The following is a 17,391-nucleotide window of genomic DNA, read 5'->3' on the forward strand; positions in this document are numbered from 1 at the left end:
AGAATTTTTCTGATTCCTCTCTCCATCACATTTTAGAATCCGAAACTTATAGGTTTCCTTTTTCTTACAAAAATCTTGTAACCTCGGTTGTAAAGTATGAAAAGTTAAACTTCAGAAAATCGTAGGGAATTTTTTTTCGAAAATTGTACGTGAATGGAAAGTTCATCTAGAAATTTTTATCAACTTCAACTTCAACTTTATTTAAATTTGAAAATATAGCAAAAGATACATTGGGACTGGCCTGCAGTTAGCGAGGCTATTCGAGGCAGGCCAGGCTACATAATTTACAACAAAACTAGACAAATACAAAGAAATTAGGCGTTATATAAGTATATACATTTTACATTAAATAGATACGTTCTACTTAAATGCAAGGACAATAATTAAAGTGAAATTTTAGAAATAAAATAAAATGAAAATAAAGGACAAGAGAATTACTTTTTCATTTTCACGATGATCGTATCCACATCGATATAGCAGTCTTCAGTTTCAAGGAAATCGAGTAGCATTTCTTTTAGTGATCTTTTAAAAGCTTTTTTCGGTCTTTCTTTAAGAATTTGAGGTATCCCATTCCAAATTTTGACCCCAACACGCGAAAAAGCATTTCGTTTGACACTGAGTCGAGATTCTTTAGTATAAAAATATTCAGAGGTTGAGGCACGTGTGTTGTAAGTATGAACACTAGAAATTCGAGAGAAGAGTTTCGAAATATTAACCGGAGCAGTGTTTTTATTTACATCATACATAAGACTACAAACGGATTCATAATATAGAGACTGTAAAGGTAGAATTTTTGCATTGACAAAAAAAGGTATTGGGTGGTATATCCGTCCCCAAGCAAAAGAAAATTCTAGGCAATATTTTCTTCTCCGAACAGATATTTTACAGAAGACAGTAGTTGGGTGCCCCTGGCAAATGGAGGTTCGACTACGTAAGAAGTACATCTATTGTTCCCAAAAGCAGGAGCGAAAGATTTCGCCTCTAATAGTGAATGGTAAGAAGAAACCGCAAAATATCTCGCCGACCATTTGTTGCTGGCGGTAAGGGGAACTTCTCGAAGAGGAAAGATGTTGATATTGAGGATACAGATGGAGGATTAATTACATGGGACTGATTTATGCTATGGAGCACGAGTTTTTAGTTCATTCCAGAGGAAAATTTCGCGGAGAAATGGAGGGTCTGAAAAAGCAGTCCTGTTTTCCTGTTCGGAATGTTCGGTCAAAGTACCGAACAATTTAGTTTCCATAATCATATCACATCTCATCTTAACTTTGATACCACCTTCAGGATTTCGCGGCCGTTTTCGGTAAACGGGCTAAATGATAAACACCAGTTGAGTCCTGAACTAAACAAGAATTTTGCCATTTGTAACATTTACCCAAACCGTGAACCGAAAGACTTTTCCGAAAAAAAAAAAAGGACCAATAGTGACCAATCTAGCTGCTATCAAGTGTTCTTCACCATTCAACCACAACGTTATAGACGAAGAAAACGACCAAAAACCCAAAGGCGGACAAAAGTTCCAGCCTTGCTTTCAAAGCACTTTGGAAATTATTAAGATTACTCCTATTAGAAACAGCAAAATGAACGAAAAAAAGGTTCGCTAGTAAATAATTCTATATTTTAACGGTAAGTAAAATGAGTTAAGGTATAAACATTAAAACACAACTTTTGTGGGGCAAAAACGTTCAAAATCCAAAATGGCAGCCCCACAGCAACGCTCAAGTCGAGAGGTGGCGTGGTTCGCGATTTATGGAAATTTAGATCTAAAAGTCTCCTTTTACAATCCAATTCTAACATCATTTCAGTCATTAGTTATAGACGATAATAGATATCACAGTGATACATAAACTCTAAGACACTGTACGGAAGTTTATGAAGAAGTCTCATTCAGGGTGTATTTACATCCAACAGACCGACAGCCATGGGAGTAAACAAGAGCCCATAGCATCGACTAAGCACGACAAACGGGTGCTGCTTTTTTGGTTTCTTTGTTTGTTTGAATATACTACCAGAAGTGAATCCACACAAATGTGTGTTGGGAGGATGTATTACGAGAGCAAGCCCAAAATGAATATTTTTTTAAATAAAGCGATTTCCCCAGAATAAAATGGACCAGAAAGCCCAGTTTCATAGAGTAGTGTAAACATCATTATATAATAATATTATCTTTGTACTGTCCGAGCTCTATTGACTCTGAACAATCTATTTCAATTGTAGTGTCGATGAGGTTTAGGAATAACAGGCCAGCGACCCTTTTTTTTCGACCTTTTCATGGCTTCGACCTTTTTCGGTGGGGTTAAAATGACGTCACAGCCCTCTTTTCCGTTGTCCAGTTCGCAGGCCACATATCTCTTCACGTGATCGGAAAGGTACGCTATAGGAGACGAGCCTTGGGCGAGAACCTAAGGAGGGTGTTATGAAGAAGTTAGTATTCGTTTTGTTTTTTTACAACTGGTATTTAAGGGAAAAGTTTCAACCCAGGAGTCATTTCATACGTAGGTGGTATTTGGGTGAGTGTGGTCCTGAATAGGACTGTTGTTGACAGTGACTGACGCTTCGACAACCTGGGAAAGACGAGAAGGTTGGACAGCAGCGCATCTGTTGTAGTCATCTTCAGTGAGTTGTCTCACGTCAGTTGATGGTATTAAACTCTGGTTATTGACTTGATTGGTCAGTTAAGCCGTGATGTTATTGGCCGTGAAGACTCTAAATGTCACTGGTGCGTTTCGATCCGTCACAATTTAACGGTCTTTTAACGGTCTTTTTTTCTACTTAGTCAAACTGCCGGATGTCCAGTATAGAGGGCACAAGTGTGAGGCTTTTTTCTTTGCTACATTGCTGCAAAACGATATGAAAAGTTACGTTGCGTGTTTTACCACACACATTCAAACCTGTCTCGCAACACATCAGGTTGTTGGAAGCTGCGTGAATACTGTCTTGTGATTGGATAGAATTACGCGGGAGTCATGCCATACATGAGGGATTTACGTCACGATAAAGCGCTCCACAAACACATGTTTTGCTGTAAAAAGTAGAACTACTCCCTACTCTGCAACAACTTTTCGCAACCTGTAACAACCTGAATTGTTGCAAGACAGGTTTGATCCGTGGGTGGTAAAACGGGCAACATCGCTTTTTAACTCGTTTTGCAGGATGAGTTGTACATTTTGCGGCCCGTTTTACTGTGCCTTTGAAATGAAATTGACAAACACCGCCACCACTATTATACGGAATTCTCGTCCCTCGGGATCACAACAGCTTCTTCAGAATTACATTGTTGCGTCGCATTTGAAAAAGGAGATCTTTCAACAAAGCCGAGCGTATTACACTGTCCAGTTCCTGATAGGAGAGACTGACGTCGTATTACTACAGAGCCTCCGCTTGAAGTTAATGGAGTCTAATGATAAACCTCATAGTATTCGGTATTTTGGTAGATAAACGACGCGAACATTTCACTTATCTAATACTTGCAACTTGCGCCACTCATTAATTATCTGCGGCACTCATTAGTTATCTGCACCTCTCAGTAATTATCTGCACCACTCATTAGTTACCTGCACCACTCGTTAGTTATCTGCGCCACTCATTAGTTATCTGCACCAATCATTAGTTACCTTCACCACTCATTAGTTATCTGCGCTACTCATTAGTTATCTGCACCACTCATTAGATATCTACAACACGCATTAGTTATCTGCTCCACTCATTAGATATCTGCACCACTCTTTAGTTAACTGCACCACTCATTAGTTATCTGCGCGTATCTACTTACCTGCTTATAAAAGGACTAAGGTGTATAACAAAGAAGTGTCAGAGGATAGTCCAAGTAGGTATCATTTATATGGAGAAAAGTTGTCCCGGTAAAGAGGGTCACTCCCAGCAAAAGGAGTCAACTTGAGCGAACGTTTATTTGACAAAAAAGGGATCATTTTACGTTTCTGGGAAACTGCCCTCCTACCCCTCCCCTAAGCCACCATTTTTGCACTAGGTGAGAAGTACCGTATTTATTCGATTAACCGCCCTGGGCGCTTATTAAATTTTTGGACCTTGAGAGTGGGTGCTTATTCAAGGCTGGGCGCTTATAAAATTTTTTACCATTTTAAACAAGTTTAGTATGTTTATTTTGCAACAAAATAATAAACGGTAATAACAAAACGCGAAGATATAACAAAGCAAGGTTTCTGTAAAATACTCTGCGTAACGCAAAGTGCTCGATCTCGACGATCTTACGGAAAAATAGGGGACTGTGAACAGTCTATTCACCAAGTTTTGTAGGCAAATGTAGAAAAGGTTGGCTCAGTCGCCCAGTGTTTCTCGGATAAGCGAGTGGCCCCTCCAACCAGAGGGGACAAGTTTTCCTCCACACAAACGAGGCCTTCTACTATTAAGGCGATGTTACACGAGACGATTCGCAACGACGATTTTTAGCGCAACACAGCGTTGCAACATTGTTCCGACATTGTTTCGTATAGTTACAACATTGTTCCAATATTGCAACGCTCTGTTGCGCTAAAAATCGTCGTTGCGAATCGTCCGGTGTAACATCACCTTTAGGCTATTCTGAATCGTCTCACGGGCAATAAAAAAGCTTTGATCAGTGATCAAATACCCATACCTGATAATGGAAATCACGTAGACTGAACTGGTCTTTTAAATTGTCTTTTGCATACTTTCTGGCCTTTATTATGTCAATCTGGCCAATCATATAAGCTGTAGCCTGACCAGGGTCACTCTGATACCTTGTCACCTACAAAAAAAAATGACAAAGCTTGCTGTAACCGCCGCTGGGTTAGTTCGGTTTGTTCACCGCAGGCTCGCAGTGTGGAATGCCTGGATGCATACTGAAGCATAAGATTAAAGGTGGTCTTCAAAGGTGGTCCCAAATATTCCGGTCGGACACAACCGAAATGGTCCGTTCCATTTGATTTAAACCGAACGGCCGGAATTTTGAGCTTGCTTGAGTTATCCCTGATATCACGTACGGTAAAGAAATATAATTGCACCGAGACAAATAGAATAGTCGCCGATAATTCGCACTTACTTAATCTTAAGTTTCTTTATGCAATCGGCCTGGTGTCTTAGAAAACAAGTTAAACTATTCTGGCTGTATACAAGCAAATGCCGGATCTCATCATTGGGTGGTAACGACAAGCCGTTGACCTTGTCTTCTTCATGCTTGTTTTATTCGTTGATTTGAATGCGGCGGGAAAGGCCAGTAGGTTTGCGGTAAGCATCCTTTCTAACTGTTTATCTTTTGCCATGGTTAACAATTCGCTAAAACTTAAGCAGTAGCTAAATTAGATTCTCCACATCAGAATATATGTCTACGAATCTGTCAAGTCTGGTTAGAATTCTCACTACACATCCAATTTGCCAATTTTCAGCCTTTCTCATGAAATGACAGGTTCTAAGTTTACGCGTTTACTGTACCTCTTTTTGTGCCAGATCCGTATTGTCCCAGGCATACTTATCAAAATACCATAGAGCAGTATCCCTGGTGAAACTGCTATTGATATGAAGCCCTGTGTCCACGATTAATCTTAAGGCCCGCCAAATCTAAAAAAAAAGAAGACAAAATAATACCTATCGCTATCATGTAACCCCTCCACAAGTATCCACTTTGTTTGAAAACGGAGATTTTTTTTCTCTGCTTTGGCTCACCGTCCACCCGTATCCTGTGAAAGCGGTCACCGAAAATTCGTCGTTAAAAACACTCTCCAGAGTGGAGATTTCCCATAATAAAGAAAAATTACGTAAGTAACAACGCAGGCAACATAAACAAGTCTTAAGTGTTAAATTCAAGTTGTTTGGTTTTGAAAACGCCGTTTGGCTTTACTTGAGTGGATTGATAAAAAGAGAGTCGGAAAACGATTACGTCGCGGTGTTGGATACCGGTAAATGCGTATGCTTCCATTTTTGTACCGTTTTCAGTTACTATTGCATCAGTTTTGTGTGGACGGGCAAAAACGATTTAAAAACGCAACGTGTGGACGTGAAAATTTTTGGAAAACAGGGCAAAAAAATCTCTCTTTACAAACAAAAACGGATACGTGTGGACTGGGCTTAAGATTCGGTCAACAACTCGGATGGATAGTTTGATCACTTTGCACGTTCTATTTTATTATCATTTAATGCGGCGTTCCTTTTTTCTGTCCACTGGAAAGCCAAAGATACAGTCGAAATTTCTGTAAGCCACTCCAAAAGCTTAAGTTTCGTCATCGGTCTCTTAGACCACGGGGGATCTCTGCCTAGAACAAGTCCGAAGGTATCCCCAATTACCATATCTTCTGACTATAAGCTAGCATAACTCAGACACTCAAATAAAGCTATCATTAAAGTCATCACAAACAGGAAAAATGACAAATAACTCGGCGATGACTCGCCGTATCCGCTCTTGCCGATCCTCGTCTCTTGTACCATTTGTCAAGTTATCGACGGTCATAGATAACCTTGACGCTTGACTTGTACAAGGGGAAGGATCGTTCGAACCATACCCGAATGAGCATGACTTAAGCGAAAAACATGTCAGATTTATCAGGAAATTACAATGAGAATCTTGTTCCACTAACCACTCGTACTTCTTTTCAAATAATTTTACGAACCTCGGGGCATCAGCAAAACCTTTTCCCACCAAACTGAAGCCCAGTAAATGCCCAGCAAAAGGGGAAAAATGGGGAAAAAAGAAACGGAGCGGAAAGGAGTGAGCGAAATTTTTCCTTCTGCGTGGATGTATTTTCCTTTGTTCTGTTGATCACACGCTATACCTGCCATTTCAGCATTCCAAACTTCTGCAGTGGTTCACTCTCGTAAGCGTCAGTGTCATCTGCGATAAGGGGCTTCTCACTGTACAGGGCCCAGCCCTCAGTAAACGCTGTATAATAAGTCTCCATGTCCAGCCACGTAAGAGCATCCTCACAGTCGTCACGGAAGTGCTCCGTGTTCCCTTGGACCTTAAAGATAAAAATAAGAAGGATACTCTTTGAGACCGTCGCCCGGTTGGCTCCGTTGGATTAGCGCCGATCAGGAGAGAGGGAAACCCGGGTTCAAGCCCCTGCCGGACCACCAACCGAAGCCTTAAAAAATACTGGCAAGATCATTGACGCTGGCTTTGATTAATGTCATCTCCTTAATCGCTCTTTAATAGACTTTTTAGGTTGTATGTTTTGTTTTCCCATTTCAGGCCACGTGATGGTACCCCAGAAACCGTTTTTTTTTTCAAATGACGTGTTATGCACGTCCTATATGCATAATTTATGATAAGACAAAAGGCAAATTCCCTGTTGAACATCACGTGGTCTGAATAGGCAACACAAAACATACAAGCTAAGGGACGGACCATTAGAAAAGTTATGGGAGGGGGAGGGGAATTTTCTTCGTTATCAAATTCCTTGTATGATTTTTTTTTAGGCCATAGCATCAATATTTTTTAGGATTCACTGGTGTGCATGAATTTTTTTTCATTTAATTTTCCCTTGCGCGAGTATTTTTTTGGTACTTCGCCTGCCCCCCCCCCCCCCCCCCCCATACGTTTTCCAATGGTCCGTCCCTAAAAAGGTCCATTTTAATCAGTGAAACCCACGAAGAATTAAAAGAACCCACATTACTTGAAAAGAGTGGAAGTTTCCCCGGTGGTGTGGTTCATCTCTTCCTCTGTCATCACTTTACTCATCAAACATAATATAGTAAGCTCATACGGTAAATGGACCGATAACGGCAGCCAGTGGCGCCATTGTATGCTGAGCTTTTCATAATGTATAGAGGACGACTTGTTGTTCCTTGTCCGTCTTACATAAGACGCGAACTGTACCATTTATACGAGCATGTCTTATCTAAGACGAGAGCAGCTCGTATAAATGGTTCGCGTCTTATTTCTGTTCTTGACTCGTTTTCATGTGAATGTTGCCCGTAGCAACTCCAATCCAACGTAGCGCGCCAAAAATTAGCGCATGCGCACTATGCGTTCGCGTCTTATTTAAGACGCGAAGGTCATTTATACGAAGTTTTTCTCGTCTTAGCTAAGACGCGTCTTATCTAAGAACAGGTGTTAAGGGCTGTTCTAAAATAAGACGTGTCTTAGCTAAGACGCGTCTTATTTTAGATGAAATGTGCCGTTTATTCGGAAAGTTCGCGTCTTATTTAAGACACGTCCTATGTAAGACGCGTCTTACTTTTCCTCGTATAAATGGCCCTATCATCGTCACCATAACGATTATCAAACAGAGTAATTCTAACAAATATAAATTTGATGTTCTAGAGGCTCTGAAGTTCTAAAATGGCCATTCTGTCACACGTATCTCTCTCAGTAATGCCCATATCAACTAAATGTGTACTGACCATTTTTTTAAGCTTACTAGCGCAATCGCCAATTAAATATGACAATTCTTTTATCGCAGTTCCTAAGCGATTACATCGCACCCTTACATCCAAAGGCATCAAACTCAGTTTATCCTCACAGTGGCCGTTGTGTACAGGCTCGACTGTTAAGGCTGCCTTTAATAGCAGAGGAGTCGGAGTCAGGTTCTTCTCAAGTAAAATAAGCTTTCCGATTCCGCTTACGAGGGACCCCGGCAGTTACGATTTAGAGAAAACAAGATTGAGAGGGTCACAATCAAAAGCGAAGAAACTAGCCTGAGAAAACAGCCCACATTTAGCGTCGCCACCGCTGATTTCCCCTCGAAATGTTCTGTGAGGAACAATCGTAGAAATTCCATACTGACGACTTGTCACTACGCAGATCTGGGTATAGTGCTTCTGATTGGCCGAGCCGCGGGGGAAATTTGCTTCATCCAATCAGAAGCACTACCCAGTTCTGGGTAGTGACGCGTCATCAGTATGGCATTTCAGCGCTCGTTTTTCAGACGTCATTTCGGAACGGAACCAGTGATGGCGTCGCGAAATATCGGCCGTTTTGTCAGGCTACGAAGGAGCTAGTCCCATTATAAAGCATGGGGACAAACATACATTGTGATTGGTTTATCTTTTCCCTTCTGCTTCCGACTCGGACAATCTGGTTTTCACGAGACCGTAAGCGACGGAATCACAAGAACATCAGAAGAAAATGGAAACGTTCTGATTCTTTCGAATCAGATTCCGTCGAGCTAACGACTCTGCTTCCGACTGCGACAATCTGTTTTTCACTACATCGTAAGTGACGGAGTTATCAGCAGAGTCGGAAGGAAAATGGAAACGTTCTGATTCTTCCGACAAAGATCCCTTCGGGCCTACGACTTCTCTTAAGACTCTGCTTAGGACTCGGATTTTTGATTGTGGCTTGGTCATAAGCGCTCACCCGATTACGACGCCGACTCCAACACTGTCGCCATTGAAAACAAAACTGCGCATAAGTATTTTACAGACCTGAGTATGATGTCCTGGCCTTGCCTCATGTGCATTTACACTCCATTCAGAGAACCTAGGGCCTAGGTTTTCCAAGAAAAATGGTATATTGTACAAAGCATTTCTTGAGCAAAAGCGATCACTACCCTCATAACTCTGGGCACCACTTGACGGGTTGAGATCAGGGACAAGGTCGATGGGGCAGTTTGGTGTGGTGTGTTTAGGACCCGTAAAGTAAAACATGTCCACTGTTTTGGGGTCCAGCACACTCATCACCTGAAAATGTAAATGTTAAAACAATTCAGATTTTCCTACGAAACGTTAAAGAGCTCCTAACCAGTCGTTTAAGCGCGTTCGTCCCATGCACACTAAAGTGTCATTGGAAATCCAGAGCATCTAGACAAAAAACATATAAAGGGGGTTAGCTTCCAAAGAAATTGTGGTATAGCGTCAGTGGAGGAATGATTCGATCTGTATTTTACACAACAGTATCCGCTCCTGCGGATCTACGTCCTGGAGCAGGCTATTTGTCGTCTATCGCGTGCGGAGGAACCCTGGGTACCAGAGGTTTTTTCTCGCGTGCGACGGGGGGCTTTCTTTCGTTGGCTACAAGCCGACAAGTGTTCGACCGAAGGCGCGGGTCACTTTTTTAAGACTTGACCAAACCAGGAAAGCGCGCATGAAAAGCCTCTGGCACCCAGGGTAGTGCAGAGGGGAACGATCTTTCAAACCGTATCAGAATGAGCATGGTTCAGTCAAGGAAGCCACGGAAGAGGGCCAAAAACCATGTAAAATTAACGCGAAAATTCCCATAAAATTTTTTCCCACTACCCGCCTGCACTTCCTTCCATCTAACCCTACGATCCTAAACGCCTTGCGAAAAACTTTAACATCGAAATGAAGCTTAGTAAATACCCAGCAAAAGGAAAAAACGGGCCAAGAAAAGCGAAAAAGAGAAGCTAGTAGAGTAGCAAGCAAAGTGGTTCCGTTTTTATAGAACTGTAACAAAAAGCTTACCCTTCTTGCCTCTTTGAACCATAACTGCATTGCAGCCCATCTTGTGGGACAATGTTTTTCTGCACCTTGAAGACTACTGCATTTTTTATGAGCTTCTTTGTTCGACTCATTCTTTGGAATAGGGGCATCATTGAAAAAGCTTTCTGTGGAATTTAATTTTTGCCTGAACAATCTGACAGCTTCATCACTGTCACTTGTGCCAGTTACCTCTTTTGCGATTTCTACCACCTAGAAATTAAGGACGGTAAAAAAAAGCAACTTAACTAAACAAATGGATGAACACAACTAATATACAACCCTATTAACTCCCAGATTATATTTTTTGAAAGGTACCATATTGCCTAGAGGCAATAGAGAAAAGTAACGGTGGGTGGGTGGGGGGAGTTTTGAGAAGCCTAAGGCCTACTCGCCATACGACCCATACAAGCAGTGTAGTCTGGGTTCTCACGTAAAGTCGTTAAAAAAAAATATCACAATAAAATTAAAAGGTTCGATTCCACCGGGCAAATGACCTCTTAAAACCAACCATTTTGCAAGTTTTCAAAAAAGAACTCTTCATCATTTCCTACATTTTTGACTCACAATGTTAAAATGACGACCATGGAACTGATGGAAGTTGCCGTGTGGATAGACTTGCCTAGAAGTCCATCTCAAATTCTTTCACGAACGCGAAGCGCTAGCGGTAGAATATTTTATGTTTTCAGAGGCGAAGGACTTTGAGAAAGTCTACCCCGTAGACAGTGGAAGATTTAGAATATTAAGGTAAATACAAACTCGTTATCAGTGGATTCAAGAAACGATCATTTTGGTGGAAAAGCTGGGCACAAAATCAAAGTGCATGCGTTTATCCGGCCGCCATATTTGTCTCCTTCGCATTAGGGCCCCATATACTGGGTCTAAAACTTTCTGAGCCACATATTTTGGAGAATGACTCAGCAGAGGACAGCTGCACTGCTACAGAATTGAGACTTGGGTAGGTTGTCTATTCTTAGACATTCGTCTATATTATCTGCAATGCTTCGGTTAAGGCATTAAATGGTTTTGATTTCAGTTTTCTGATGACCTGACAGTGAAAGCCACCAATATCATTGACCAAGCAAGAGCTCAAGATAGCTGAATATTTGCCCATTTCAGACTTTTTTGCATTTTCGTGGACCTCAACGTTGTCTAAGTACATAAAAACGCAAAAAGAGAAACTCTACCCTGCAAGCAAAGTCTATCTAATTCCTAGATAAGCTGGGAAGGTAAAAGACCTAGGAAAGATCAAAGAGACTCTGCCAGCAGGGTATTTTTACTAAGATTTGCTGCAATAATTGGCCTCAACTGCTGTTGCAATGTCCCTGTCAACTCCCTTCTTCCTTTTTCCTTCAAACAATTACTCAAGTACCTTTTTAAAATTTTCTTTGGCAAACTTGTAAATAAAAGTTAAATATAGATACAAGGTTAACACTATCCACTGCATTTCAATCACCACGCAAATTCAAGATTGTAAGCATAACATCACTGCACTAGCTACAGACAAGTGTTTAGACAATATTATAGAATGTAAATGCACATAAGCAATAAATAATTAAGCTATTAGAAAAAGTTCTTACCATGGGATACAATTTTTCCAGCTGCTTCTTGCCAAGATTATGGACATCAATTGGCGTCATGTCATTTGTGGTAAAATATGGCATGATGAGTGAATATGAATACGGTCCATCCAGTTTGTCACCATTTGGCAAAGTTGGGTCTGTAGGCCAAGACTTGTTCTCTTTACCTTTGTACCACACAGAACTGAGTGGTAAACCTCCGAGTCCACTAGATACATTACTTGGCACACAATAGTCAATGTATTCTTCTTCTAAAAATCTACACAACAAAGAGAGCAATAGGGAGGGATTAAACATGATACCATCCAGGCAAACCTTGGAAATGAACAGTGAAAGAGTGGCATTATGGCCTAATAATAAAAATAACAAATAATGAACTTTATTAAAGTCTCACGTCTTATAGCTCAGGCACAGTGCCTAGTGTTGAGTTTATTAAGAGTAGATACAGGATAAGTGCATTTTATTTGTACACCCAATAGCCTGTGTTAGGCAGGCGCATCCTGCCCATTCAGGCTGCCAATCAGCTAACACACTAGGATTTGATTCATTTAATCATCTTGCCTACTCACGAAACCTGATCCATGGTTATTATCAAATTTTTGCAGTTGACAAGAACAGTTAAATACAATCATTATCATGTAATTTGGGATGGTAAATGTATACAATGATTACAATGAAAAAGGATGTGGTAGCACAGTTTACATTCTTAACCCTTGACTAGAAGTAATGTATTACTGACAGTCTCATACTAGCAGTAATTCTACTGATCAGTATATTGGGCCAGGCCATTTAAAAGGCATTATTTTATTTGTACTAATTGCAACAAGAAATTTTTTGCGGCTGCTAATACAGTAGTTAACAATATCATGGCTGGTCAATATCAGCTTATTTATAAATATTGAGCGGATGCATTCATACCATGTCTCACATATTTAGAAAACAAAATCCCAGTCTTAACTTCACATGTTATATGCATGACCACAGGTTTCAACAGAAATTATGCACTGTATTTTTCTGTAGCAAATACAGAATTGTATGGCCTGTACATGCATTTTAGCTAATTATCAAGAAGCAGAGCAAAAAATTGTCTTAAAAAGGCTCGGAAAAACAGAATGAAGCAGGTCCCATCATTTAGCTCTTAATGTAGTATATTGTGTAATAGGTTACAAAGAAAATTCTAGAAAACTTCTACCTTATAAGTTGGTGGAGTGGTTTTCCCACATAAGTTAGCAAGTATTCCTTGACAGAATCACTGACATTCATCCCATGTTCTTTTTCCCAAGCGCTGTCAACTTCTTTTGTTATATTACTATAAAATCCAGAGTCCAAAAGTGGTTCCACAAACCACTCCTTCCAGATCCCTACAGGTGAAAAAAAATAAGAGATAAAGAAAACTATTTTAAAAAATAATAATAAAGAGGAGATCATATTAAAAGTAGAAGGTTTTTAGGCCTCTCTACAATGTTCTACTTTGTACTGAGAAAAAACCTATAAGGGTAGAATGCAAATCCTGCAGTCACTAGAAGGGAAGGGTGGGTATACTCTCAAAATATAGGGAGCTTAAGCAACCACAACAGCGATGGCAGCAATAACGTAACTTAAAAACAGAAGTCATACTTTCTTGGACTTCGTCACTATTATATTTCCACTTGAATTCTCAAGGACGTCATGTAGCTTCAGGAAAAGAAAAATCGCTGTCTTGTAAGTACACCCACTGTGCAAACGTGGAATTAGGATGTTTCATGCTGCATTCATGCAGTTAAAGCAAAGCAATATACCAATTAAGCATGATGCTTGTGCAGAGTTGTTGTCTTGCTTAATTACACGTATTTGAAACCTACTGCTTTTTTGACGTTTCCACCACCATTGCCACTGCTGCTGCATTTTTAAAAGCTCCCTGAGATCTACATAGCTATGGGGCTGTGCTCTTGCAGTGGCTAGTGGCCCATGCTGACTAACATTAAATTTTATTTTTTAACCTTGAGTCAGTAAAACCCATTGATCACCCACTGATTACTCATTGACTTCATTGATCTGCATTTACCTCTGGATAAGAAAATGGACATACTTGCTTTGGCCCTTTAGCCAAGGAGTAATAACAATAACAACTCCTTTATTTACCCTTGGTAGTGTTAACAGTGTAGAGGCTAGAGAGACCAAGCAAAATCAGTGACTGAAATGAAATATTAAAATAATAATCTTAATCCAGTATAACAGGGTTAAAAATCCCAACCAACCGGAGGTGGGCCAGACTGCTAGGTACAAGGATTTGAACTTGCTACCTCCCTGCAGCCAGGGCATGGCTTGAATTCGGGACCTCCCACTTGCAAGTCCGGAGCTTCTGCCCCTCGGCCATGCTATGCTGCCTCCTCAAGGATTAAGATATCAATCAGGATGCCCTAAGCCCAGAGGAGAAAAATCTCCAGCAACCCAGTTGTTATCATGCCGGCAACTGGAGTGTTCTGCTCCTATTTTTCAGTAAGAAGATATTGTCGTGACAATTTGTCTGCAGAGCAACCTGACCTGCAGTGATTTGATCAATCAATGTTAAATTCAACAATGGCCAAATTCATAAAAAGGTCAGGTAGATTATGGAGGGGGGCATTGGGGTATATTAGAAACCGCAAAACCGAAGAAAAAAATCATCCAAAACTGCAAAACCGAAAAAAAATTCGGCCAAAACCGAAAACCACATACAAAACCGTCAAAAACCGATACAATGGTGACAAGTGGGGCATACAGAGCAAACTAAACTAACACTAATTTCACCAAAGTATTTGTGAATGTCATGGACTTTGTCTGAAGCCTTCGTATCTCTTGTGTCTGCTTAAATCATAGGCTTTGTTTCTGCCGCTCTCTCGAGCCCAGACTTTGCAGCTCAATTTCCGAAAAGCTGCTAGTTATGGAGCCTAGTTAACTTAGGAGAATTTGCACACAAGTCCTCTTTAGAATTGCAATTTTGCAGTCGCAAAAAGCTATAGCTCTGGAAACTTCAATCGAAAATCTCTAATCGAACATTACCATTTGATAACTCCCCTCCTTGTAAAAAATCGCAACACAATCCACAATTGCTTCTTCCTTTGCTGGCGCGGGAGGCACATTGGAAGCCATATCTCGCAAACTGACCAAATGGTCGTCCTAGTCTGCGAGGTCAAAGGCTCGCCGGCGTCAAGGGAGACGCTTGATACCCTACCATGCCATTTATTTTGTCACGCATTCCTCTAAATAACTTTGGCGTTTCGCGGCTATGCGAGATCAGATCGAACAGAAACCGGAATCCAAAATAGGACAAAATAGGAAAAACCAAAAACCACATCGGGTACAAAAACCGAAAAACCGCTAGTATTTTTCACGAAAACCGAAAACCAGATGCTAAAAAACGAAAAATCCGCAAACCGCAATGACCACCAAAACCGAAAAACCGAAAACCCGATCTAAAAAATAGCCAAAACCGAAAAACCGAAAATCCCAATGCCCCCCTCATTATGTGAGGTCAAATTGATATATCATCTTAATAAGCTTATTTTATAAGATTTAATACTTTCCGTCTGTAAACAGATGACATTTTGTTTGATCACACACCTTACCTGTTTCGTTGTAGAGTGATACATTCAAATACTTCCTTTTAATTGAATCCGCGCCTGCGACACATTCTTCAACGCTTCGCACCATCCCCTTACGAATTCCCATCTTCATATTTTCGATGTACTGCAAAATTGAAACCTTGTGGGTCTCTAGTTTGGATTTAATGGCTTCCACGTCGGAAGCATTGAAAGGCTTGTGATAAAGTCCAATACCATTGTAAATATCGTATCCATGATAACAAACTGGCTGCCAACAGAATAAATTCGGTCCCATCATCCAATCACCCGCATAATAATTCACATCGTAAGGCTGTCCGAACACATGTTGGAGATAATGCTTAATCTGAGCAACAGATTTTCTTTCTCTGGGGTTCAAAGCGTTGAGATTGATATCTTTATCCTTGATTTCTTGAAGCAGAACGTCAGAGAGGTCTGTTCGTTGCTTGATCACCGCAGGAGTGGGGTCATACGCCACATACTCTCTCTTCACTCGTTCGACGCTTTCCAAACTGAAGTAATCGACATCTGGGTGATACGGAATATTGTACGGGTGAAGTATATAGTATTTTTCTTTCACCTTGTCAATAAATTCAGTAAGACCAACTCTTTTAGCTTCTTCTGAGTGCTGGCATCGTTTGGCCCCCTGAAAAGAAGCACCGCTAGAAGTTCTAGCAGTGTTATTATCTGTATTACTTACAATTCTACCTCCACATTTTGCTTCTCTCGAATTCGCAAGAACGAGCAAGACAATTCCGATTGTGATGAGGACAATCCCTAAAACAATTAGGCCAAGCACTGCAAGTCTTTCTCTGGAGATAATTTTAGAGCTCCCATACTTGTATTTCACTTTCCCGTTGGGTTCTTCCATAAGCATCCCACTGTACTCTGCTTTTTCACCGACGGCCATGATGCTGTCCTAACGCGTTTGTGGCGCTTCCTGGGGAGCGCTTGTGTTATAGAGTACTAAAGTGATGACGTCATAAAAATGAAATTTCTGAAATTATGGGATTTGTCAGGATATTCTGAAAGAACAATGTCCAAGAGGCCTACTTGCCAAAAATGAGCATTTCGCGGCAAATTGTCTCTGAGATCGTAGCCCAGTTATGCTCGGAAAACTCCATACAAACCCTTCTAATTTTTTTTGGGGTCGACCCAAAAAAAATTTAGAAGGGTTTGTATGGAGTTTTGTAAGCATAACTGGGCTACGATCTCAGAGACAATTTGCCCCCAAATGCTCATTTTTGGCAAGTAGGCCTCTTAGACATTGTTCTTTCAGAATGTCCTGACAAATCCCATAATTTCACAAATTTCATTTTTATGACGTCACACTTTAGTACTCTATTGTTCGCTAATAACATCTTAATTGACATATGTCATGTCGGTTTCACGTGTCAAGTTGTAATCGGAGGTCTCAGTGGGGTAGTGGCAAATATATTAGCTACGGGTCCGCTAACGGTTAATTGCTTTGCGAATGGAAAATTAAAACAATAAAGACAATTAAAATTTTAATTGTTATAAAGGTATAACTTTTGTCCATTGTTGTTTAAAACAAATTAGGCTCCCAAAGATGACAAAAAGGTAGATTGCTTACGATTACCCCAGCCCTCTCAGACTCGATTGGGTTGCCAATTCCAACGAAGCTGAAAAAATATGATCATGAAATGATCTGAACTGAAAGCTATTGTCAATATAGGGCGGCATTTGCTTAAAAGGAAAAAAAATTGGGATCCAAAACAGCTGCGCGCGTTTTCATGCCACAAAGGCTGCCCCAGACGTTTGAGTTGAATGTACGCGCGCTGTGGTGGGAAAAACTCAGAGCGAGGCAAGTTAAAGGACTTTGAGAAAGTCTAAAGAAT

The 17,391-nt window shown here is 40.6% G+C and overlaps 1 protein-coding gene across 1 annotated transcript; it reads right to left on the minus strand.

Annotated features, from left to right (window-relative positions):
* Positions 1 to 281: 281 nt before the first annotated feature.
* Positions 282 to 16,472, minus strand: LOC140939061 (uncharacterized). Its single transcript, XM_073388617.1, has 9 exons — positions 15,539 to 16,472; positions 13,144 to 13,312; positions 11,952 to 12,210; positions 10,357 to 10,584; positions 9,361 to 9,615; positions 6,768 to 6,953; positions 5,434 to 5,559; positions 4,619 to 4,750; positions 282 to 2,405 (listed from the first exon to the last, which is right to left on the minus strand). Exons 1-9 carry the CDS (start codon positions 16,440 to 16,442, stop codon positions 2,211 to 2,213), a joined length of 2,454 nt encoding a protein of 817 aa, XP_073244718.1. The 5' UTR covers positions 16,443 to 16,472; the 3' UTR covers positions 282 to 2,210.
* Positions 16,473 to 17,391: the final 919 nt, after the last annotated feature.

This window comes from Porites lutea, chromosome 5, assembly GCF_958299795.1.
Source record: "Porites lutea chromosome 5, jaPorLute2.1, whole genome shotgun sequence".
NCBI classification, from domain to species: domain Eukaryota; kingdom Metazoa; phylum Cnidaria; class Anthozoa; order Scleractinia; family Poritidae; genus Porites; species Porites lutea.

Excerpts from the sequence above, each read along its gene's own strand:
- LOC140939061 (XM_073388617.1), bottom strand. The coding sequence starts at position 16,442 with ATGGCCGTCGGTGAAAAAGCAGAGTACAGTGGGATGCTTATGGAAGAA. Across the intron at positions 13,313-15,538 it reads ATCACTCTACAACGAAACAG|GGATCTGGAAGGAGTGGTTT; the intron begins GTAAGGTGTGTG and ends TTTCACCTGTAG. Across the intron at positions 2,406-4,618 it reads TACGTGATTTCCATTATCAG|GTTCTCGCCCAAGGCTCGTC; the intron begins GTATGGGTATTT and ends CACCCTCCTTAG.